The 9334-nt window shown below is 40.5% G+C and overlaps 1 protein-coding gene across 1 annotated transcript; it reads right to left on the bottom strand.

Moving 5' to 3' along the window:
- Positions 1 to 422: 422 nt before the first annotated feature.
- On the bottom strand, positions 423 to 7941 carry lmod2b (leiomodin 2 (cardiac) b). Its single transcript, XM_036577771.1, has 3 exons — positions 7324 to 7941; positions 4288 to 5709; positions 423 to 925 (listed from the first exon to the last, which is right to left on the bottom strand). Exons 1-3 carry the CDS (start codon positions 7597 to 7599, stop codon positions 899 to 901), a joined length of 1725 nt encoding a protein of 574 aa, XP_036433664.1. The 5' UTR covers positions 7600 to 7941; the 3' UTR covers positions 423 to 898.
- Between the last annotated feature and the right edge of the window lie 1393 nt (positions 7942 to 9334).

Genomic DNA, 9334 nt, shown 5'->3' with positions numbered 1-9334 from the left:
TGAGACTGTTGTAAGAATATTATAAGATTATTCCACCTGTTTCCAGACATTTTGACTTTTTTATATAACTTTATCCAGTGAAAGTGGCCGATCATTTTGCTTGTTTTGAGAAATAATGCTTAAAACAAGAAACAATCTGCCACTGGAATAAGACACTTTCACTTTAGAACAAATAAAAATGAATAGAAATATGTTAAATAATCTTACAATATGCTTACAGCTGTCTCATAATGAGAAATATTAGATATCGCTGTTGTCGGACTAAAACCTCGTATCTCCAAAATGGTAACTTTACAGGAGAAGGAAAAAACCTACTTTACTTTTAATGTAAGTCAATGGAACCAGAATTTTTTCCAAGTCATTTTGGGCCGTTTCTTTTAGTCCATTCATCATGAAATTTACACACAATATAAAGGGCAACAGGCATCTTCAAATCATGTCAAAAACTGAAAAACGAGGTTTTCTTCCCACAACAGCGATATATTAACTACATTTAATGCTAAGATACCATTTTATGCGGTTTAAACGGGATACCGTTTCAGGAAAATGTACACCTCAGCATTTTGTTATGTTTTGTTATATGTTATGTTGAATATGTTTACATTTCGCCCGTACAGCTCTGACAGGGAGCTCCAGTATGACATCAGCAGTGTGGTTCTATGTACATCTGTGATTGGAACGAAGGACTGACTGGTGTTTGCAAACTCCCGCCGTTCAGGAAAACAGTGGAAAAGTGAACGTTCTCATTATTAACATCAAGTAATCACGCTTGCACTGCCAGTGTGGAGCCACCACAGCAACACGGAGATACGAACACAGAGCTGTGGAAGGATCTCTGGAGACGATACAATCAACCTGGACATCCTTCATGTTCTTAGTCCAAAGTCTTTTGGCTTTATTACCGAAGATATTGAGGAACTCCCACCTGTAAAGAGAAAATAGGAAGCAGCTGGTCAGGTTGGCATGTTCACTCAGAAGCAGTGTTGAGGGTTACACAGTATAAAGTAATGCATTACGGTAATGTTACTCTTGAGCCTCTAACAGAACAATGTAAACCCTCTGAGCTCTGATTCATTCTCTCTATCGATGTGTGGACGTCTTCTTAAATCCCCCTCTAAAGGCTCTTCATATATCATGATCCTCATGTGTTTCATATCTAAATGCTCCGTTATCTTCATCACTACTTTCCAAAACCGCTGCAGCAGCTTCAGCAGCTGTAAACTCTCTGCACGCCGTTTCACATGAGTCTCCGATGTGGACTGAATGAGGAATGAAGGGTTTCCGGCGTGATGGTCAGTGCTTAGTGATTTCCTGAGTGTCCATTGGTCAGTTTCACACAGAATGTAGACGGACACACGAATCCACCAGCTCCACACGGTGAGAGGCAGATGACGTGTATCTCAGCCCCTCTTCATAGGCTCATAACTCCGGATGTGAGTCTCGTATGATCTCGAGATAAGATGGAATGGAAAGGGCGACTCTACAGATTCAGGAAGTGTTTGAACTGGATTTCTAAGCTGGATCATCACAAAGATACACAAACAGAGATAGAGACAGAGAATCTGATGCGGAGGTGAGGGTTAATTTCACTAAACTGAATTTTCCTCTAAATAGATTATCCGTGTTTGTTTTGCATGTGATTTGCGTGCGCATGTTTAACCCGCAGCAAACTGAGGGAATCTATTGATTCATCTAACCATATTAAATGAAACTGATGGATTAAGAACTCAAGAAAAGCAAAACCCAACCTCCCCTAAACATACTGGACATGCAGTCCGATAGTCGTGCAAATTCAGGAAAGGACAGAGGGGACATGTCCCCACCACTTGTTAACGTTACACACAATCATTTTTGTGGGGGTGTTGGATGTCAAAAAAGTATATAGCTTATATCAATGGGAAATATTATCAATAAATATCCCACACCAGTCATATTTCATTGGCATTACAAGCTACGACAGAGGGCAGCTGTGTAAGTGAACCTGAACCTCGCCAAATACAGTCTGTTAGTGTGCAGCAGCGCTTAGTGAAGCAGCTAGCCTAACAGCTAACTTTACTGCATTGCAAGAAAAAGACATCTTCAGTGTAGTCAGTATGTATAATATTTCTCATTATGAGACTGTTGTAAGAATATTATAAGATTATTTCACCTGTTTCTGTAAGTAAAATCTAATTTTTTCTTGTTTTAAGAAATTTTATCTCATTGAAAGTGTCTTATTGCATTTTACTTGAAACAAACAAAATTATCTTTATTATTTTTTGAAAGAAGTAATAGAAATAATCTTATAATATTCTTACCAAAGTCTCATAATGAGAAATATTAGATATATTAACTACATTTAAGATGTTTCCATTTGCCAAGATGTCATTTTTTGAGCCATTCATCATTTTAATCAGTAGAACTGGCTGTTTGTAAATAAAGTACTGAGTTTGTACAGCTGCTACAGATGTGTAAATTAATCCCTTTACAGTTTAAGCAGTGTAATTATTTATTTGTAATGAATTATTTCTGTGGTTTTGTCAGTGAAGTTTGTTTATGAGTCTTCACATTAATTTACACTCAACATTTTAATCCATTTTTGGTTCAGTCCCAAACTGGAGAATCTAATCTGCCAGAGAAAAAATAACGCCTTGTTTATTTAGTCCTGCCATCCTGTTGCCCAGCACTGCGAGGCATCTGTCTTATCGAGGCCGGACAAAACGAGGGCTATTTATAGTGGCATTAAGAGGGAGGAATGTGTGGGGTCAAGATCCTGTCATCTGAGGGTAACAGCCATTTTTCCATCACAGGGGCACGACGTCCACTCAGACTGTGGGTTTAATGGTGTGTTCTTTCAGCACGTGGCGCATTCCAGGGCAGGTCACTAGAACCTGCTCTGCTGTGAGCGTTCAGACGGTTTTGGAAGACGACGTTCCGCGTCGAGAAAGAAGCCCGAACAGTCGACGCAGTGCAGCAGACGAGTGGGACGCTGGAGTGCAGGACCAGCTCTCCAAGCTCCTTTATTCACACCTGCACTTTTTACGACTTGAGCAGCTTCGTTTTCTCAGAAACTGTTCAACCTTAGCAAGTTTTATAACTGTAGTGCCCTGCAACAATGTTCTAAAGTCAGATGGACCGTTTTACCAAACTAACAATTAAAAAAAAAATTCAGAGATTAGATATTTACAAGAATCACGTTCTGATCTATTTAAACCCAAGACATTAATGGAGACAGTAATAAGCTAAATATAAATACAATCATCATTTATATTGTACTTTCTATTGGGAGGAGTCTGTCTCAAACCCAAACCCCTAAATTTACACTTCTGAAAATAAAACTTAAATTCTTTTGCAGTTTTTTCCATGTTTTTTCAAGTTACCTTGAAATATTTTAGAATGTGAAATTATCATGACTTTTTAAATAAAAAAAAACGTTTTCATGTCGTACTGAAACACAGAGTTTTATTGTGTGGGTGGAGCCTTGTTTTAGCCACGCCCCTGTATTTCAGAGCAGGTAGTGAGGTGCATCCCTGTCCCTCATGGCCACATGGTGAGCAGTTAGATCCCATTGTTTTGAAGTAAATTTGTCTAAAATCTGTCCTAAAATCTGAAAATCAGTGTGGAACATTAAGAATCGTCATATTTTCTGCAGTTCAGCACTTTTTAGTGTTTTAATGTAAAATATGATGATTTTCTGTGTGAACAGCTGTTCAGAGCTGTGTTTGCTGCATTTTTGAGCTCAAAATGAGCCAAAATTGTCACTGAAACAGTCACTACTGAAACATCTGGTACAGTTTGGTAGAGTGATGATTGTTTTGGTAGAGACAAAATGGAATGTTTAATCATTAGTTTTAATAAAATAATCATAGTTAAGGTTTAGAGTCACTCAGAGCAAACGGGTTTTAGTCTAAAGTCCAAATCATATGTAGGGTTTGTACAATCATGAACATCCTGGAAAAGTCATGAAATGTAAAACGAATGTAATAATTTCCCAATAATGTAATAATGTGGCCCCAAAAATGACTCAACTTGGTCTAAAAAATGTAATAAAACCCAGTGATGTAATAACTTGTCCAATAATGTCTTAATTGATATTGTAATAATACTTTTACTGATAATTTAATACCTTATTACATTATTGTAAATGTATTATATGTGTACGTTTATCATTTTTGTTCAAATTTTAATGCAAATGGATGATGTAATACTTTTAATATGTCATGTTTTGTGTGTATGAATCATGTTTACTCCTCCCTACAGAATCTACCATCTAACGAAAGCTGAGAGGCTGTGTGTCGTGATATTCACCCGTCTGAGAGATTTGATGCTGCTCGCCCGGATGGAGGCCATGAGTTCATCGTGAGCCGAGCGCATCGGCGTGGACGGCCTGGAGTTCTCTCTGTCGGCGATGGGCCTCAGGGCGTTCTTCAGCTCCTTCAGGATGCTCTCGGTCTCGTTCTCCTTGGACGGCCTCTTCTTCCCTTTCTTGGACTTGGGCTTGCCCTGAGTCTGCTGCTGCTTCTTCTTGGCGCTGGCTTCTTGGAGCTTGATCACCTCCGCGATGTTTCGGGTGGGGGCTTTCTTCTCGGGGGTGACTTTCTGGGCTTTGGGTGGAGGTGGAGGAGGCGGAGGAGGTGGGGGTGGTGGTGGAGGAGGAGGCGGGGGAGGCGGCACAAGAGCAGGAGGGGTGCTCTTCTTCACCAGCTTCGGGGAGGACCACGGAGAACTCCGAGGAGAACCGTAAGGCGACGAGGCAGGCGTGCTCCTCTGCAGGGCGCTGGTGCGTGGGTTGATGGGAGTGGCGGCGCCTCCTTGCTGCTGACGCTGCTCCTGCATCCTCTTCTGCCTCTGTCTGTCCTGGTTGCGGGTCAGGATGCCGGTCATGCTCATGCGAGGGCCCGGCAGGTCGAACTGGTAGCCCAGCTTGAGCAGCGTGGTGTTCTCCTTCAGCAGCTTCACCATCTCCATCTCCACCTGCCCACCCAAGATGTGGCGCTGGTTGTGGAAGCGCAGCTCCGTCAGCGTGCTGTTGCGGGTGAGGGCTTGCACCAGCGCCAAGATGCCCTTCCCCGTCACAAAGTTGGACTCGATGTTCAGGTTGGTGATGTGGCAGTTCTCCCTCAGCATCTTGGCGATGGCGAAGGCCACCTGGTCGTCCGCGTGCGTGTTGGCCAAGCTGAAGATGCGCACTTGCGTGTTGGAGCGCAGAGCTTCCGCAAAGCGAATGAGGGTTTCCTGAGAGATGTTGTCGATGTTATTGAGGTTGACCTCAGCGGTTTCAGGGTCGTCGCTGAGGATCTTCTCCAGAGCCTCGTCCACCACCGTGGGGTTTCCGGACAGCTGGCTGGACTCCTGAACTCTAAAACTGGGGTCCAGCGGTGAACTTCTCCTCACAGGCTCCTCCGGTTTGAGCGTAGCGTGACCATTTTGCAGGGTGTACGGAGGAGCACGTCTCTCCACAACGTTCTCCTTTTTGGAATGTTCCTCTTGTTCTTCATCCTCCTCCTCTTCTTCTTCATCTTCATCCTCATCTTCATCCTCATCTTCATCATCATCTTCATCTTCGTCCTCCTCGTCTTCAGTCACAGGGTTCTCCACTTCACTTTCCTCCTCCTCATCTTCTGCACTTACACGGTCTTGAGATTCTCCCTTTTCGTTCTCCTCAGCAGCTTCCTTCTCCTCCTCTGATTCTGCGCTCTTACTTTCCTCTTTTTCATTATTCTCTCCATCCTGTAATCCAGAACGAGAACAAAAGAACGGAGAACATCAAATAAAAATTACAACCTTGTGCCTCGGACATAACATTGTGTTTGGTCAGGTAGGACAGCTTTTGTTTGGGAATAATTTATTGACCATACCTGAAGGTACACTCTTAAAAAGATGGTTCTTCTAGGGTTCTTTAGTAAAGACAGTGGTTCTATATAGAACCATGAACACTCAAAGAGCCACTTGCATGCTTAAAGCGTTCTTTGGATGATGAATCATTCTTCAGATTGATGGAGAATGTGTTGTGTGTTTGAAAATTGTTCTATATAGCACCAAAAAGGGTTCTTCTGTTGTTACAAGCTTAACATTATAATTACAGCAGAACACTTTTTGGCGCTATTTAGAACCATATACAACACATTCTTCACCAATCTAAAGGGCCATATCACCATGCAAAGACTCCTTTGAGTGTTCATGGTTCTCTATAGAACCATTGACTTTACTAAGGAACCCTTGAAGAACCATCTTTTTAAGAGTGTACTTCAAACATCAAAGGGTAGCTTGTAATGTGGAGTTTCCAACATCATTACACAGTGGTCTATTGATAAAATGATATATCAGTGCACACTTAAAAATAATGGTTCTTCAAGGGTTCTTTAGTAAAGAAACTGGTTCTACATAGAGCCATGAACACTCAAAGAACCCTTTGCATGATTCCAGGGTTTTTGCACTGTGAAAGGTTCGTCAGATTGATGGAGAATGTGCTGTGTATTTTACTATATAGCAGCAAAAAAGGTTCTGTTATTGTTTGGATGTCAAGACTGTAACAATAGAAGGACAATTGTTGGTGCTATATAGAACCCTCAGCACATTGAGCACATTCATCATCAATCTGAAGAACTCTGTCCTGATCCAAAGAACCCTGTAATCATGCAGAGTGTTTGTGGTTCTACATAGGATCATTGTCTTTACATCATAACAATAGAAGAACAATCTGAAGAACAATTTCACCATACAGAGAACCACTTAATCATGAAATGGTTCTATATAGAACTCACGGTTCTATATAGAACCATTCACTTTTTGAAAATAGTTCTATGTAGAGTTTTATAACGTTAATATCCAGGTTGCAACTCTTTTTGTGTATATAGAACCATATACAACACATTCTCCATCAATCTGAAGAACCTCTTCACCATACAGAGAACCACGTGATCATGAAGTGGTTTTATGTAGAACTCATGGTTCTGAAGAGAGCCATTCGCTTTTTGAAAATGGTTCTAGATAGAGTTCTTCTATTCTTCTGTGGTTCTATATTGTTAATGTCCAGCATGTAACCCTTTTTGTAGTATGTAGAACCATATACAACACATTCTCCATCAATCTAAAGAACCACTTCACCATGCAAAGAACCACTTAATCATGAAAAAGTTCTATATAGACCTCAGGTTCTAAATAGAACCTTTCGCTTTTTGAAAATGCTCATATATAGAGAGAGTTCTTCTATTCTTCTATGGTTCTATATAGAGTTCTTCCCTTGTTAATGTCCTGCTTGTAACCCTTTGTCATGCTATAAAGAACCTTTAAAAAACCATCTTTTTTAGAGTGGTCACAGTTGTCTGTTGGGGATCCACTGACCTGGGGGCTTGAGGACCCCGTCCTTTCACTCTCGAGAAGCTTGCGTGACTCGTTCTCCCAGTATTTGAGGAGAGCCTCTCGGCTGAAGGTGCCCGTGGGAGTTTTAGGCGTCTGGTCCCTCTGTCTTAGTCCGATAGGGACGTTCTCGTCTGGGTCAATATCTGCCAGCTCCTTCTCCAGCTCCTGGAGCTCCTCGGGGGTCAGCGAGGCCAGCAGCTCATCTTCGTCCAGATCCTCGTACTTGCTGAGCTCCCGCCGGTAGCCGAAGGTGCTCATGGCTTCCTTAGGGCTGTGAGGAAAGCTCTGAGAGTACAGCTGTCCTCTCTGTGGCTCCTGAGATCAGGGCTGGAGGTGACCGGTGTGGGTGACAGTGTCAGGAGGGGGTGTCTGATGGTCTACAGCGGCCAGCAGATGGACGAGCTTTTAAGAGCAGGATCAGAAGAGGCGTGCAACAAAGCTCTGGGCCGTGATGCCGTTGCTTTTTTGGGAGGTGGGAGTCAAACAGACAGAGCCGCAAAAAGAACCTGAGATCACCCGGTGGCCGCGGCGAGGCCTGTCAGCAGATCCTCGCAGCATTGTTCATGTCCAAAATAAGCCCAACCGGGCAATGAGAGAAGAGCTTGGAAATAAGCACAGCAGTTGGGCTTCGGTGACATCCAGCCAGAGCTGAATCAGTTTTAAATGAACAGCCACATATCAGCACTGTCTGACCCGGAATAAAATCTACTACCTTTCATTAAAACTTGCCTTCATTAAGGTCTTGTTTTCTGTTTAATTAGGCCCAAATTAGACTTTAATAAGTGGTTTATTCACTATACGTTAAGCTTCGTGCAAAAAATGGTATTTTTTCAAGTAAAATTATCTTAATATAGTCAATAAATCTAATATTTCTCCTGTTGAGATTGTTGTAAGCTTAAAATCATCTCAGTATACTGGCAGATCATTTTACCTGTTTTAAGAAATGAGCTTGAAACCAGCAACATTATCTGCCAGTACAGTGAGATAATTTAATTAAGCAAATAATATCTAGAAATAAATTAAATAATCTTATAATCCCATCTCAAAATGGTAAATGTTAGATATGTTGACTAGATTTAAGATCATTTCACTTGACAAGATACAATTTTTGCAGCGTTTATTCATCACTGACCTGCATTGATACATAATTAGAGGTGTTTTACATAAAAATCACTAATAATTTCACTGCAAAACAAACATTTTGTTATGCAAATTACTGAATATGAATTCTCATCTAAATTCACATTTTATTAGTGTGTAATTGGCAGGATTTGAGTATTGTAGTGTCAACCCTGCAAAAAATGGTATCTTGTCAAGTAAAATGATCTTAAACATAGTCAATAAACCTAATATTTCTAATGATTTTACCTGATTTAAGTAATTTATTATTTATTATTAGTAAGTAAAATTATCTCACTATACAGGCAGATAATTTTGCTTGTTTTAAGAAATGTGCTTGAAACCAGCAACAAGTACAGTGAGATAATTTAAATAAAATGACCTAAAACGTCAATAATCAATAGTCAAAAGTCAATAATATCTAGAAATAAGTTAAATAATCTTATAATAAGTGCACAATCATCTCAAAATGGTAGATGTTAGATATGTTGACTAGAATTTAGATCATTTCACTTGACAAGATAAAATTTTTGCAGCATTTATTCATCACTGACCTGCACTGATACATAATTAGAGGTGTTTTACATGAAAATCACTAATAATTTCATTGTAAAACAAACACTTTGTTGTGCAAACTACTGAACATTAATTATCATCTACATTCACATCTTATTAGTGTATAATTGGCAGCATTTGATTGGTGTAATGTCAAGCTTTATTTATGTCAAGTTTCGCTTTATTGCAGTTTATTACTTAAGAGCTATTAAGATTTTAATAAGTCACTAATACTTCAGAGATGTGTTGAATATTCTAAAGTGCAGTTTTAGCCCCTGAGCTCTTGTATGTAACACAGTACTGACATATTAGTGCAGTA

The sequence above is a fragment of the Colossoma macropomum genome, unplaced genomic scaffold, assembly GCF_904425465.1.
Source record: "Colossoma macropomum unplaced genomic scaffold, Colossoma_macropomum, whole genome shotgun sequence".
Classification (NCBI taxonomy): Eukaryota; Metazoa; Chordata; class Actinopteri; order Characiformes; family Serrasalmidae; genus Colossoma; species Colossoma macropomum.
Note: the sequence above shows the minus strand (reverse complement) of the source record. Positions and strands in the feature narration are given on the sequence as shown.

Bases quoted from the DNA above. Each gene is read 5' to 3' on its own strand.
- lmod2b (XM_036577771.1), bottom strand. From the start codon at position 7,599: ATGAGCACCTTCGGCTACCGGCGGGAGCTCAGCAAGTACGAGGATCTG. The intron at 5,710-7,323 runs GTCAGTGGATCC...TCTGGATTACAG, and splicing joins CGGGGTCCTCAAGCCCCCAG to GATGGAGAGAATAATGAAAA. The intron at 926-4,287 runs GTGAATATCACG...TTCTCTTTACAG, and splicing joins GCATCAAATCTCTCAGACGG to GTGGGAGTTCCTCAATATCT.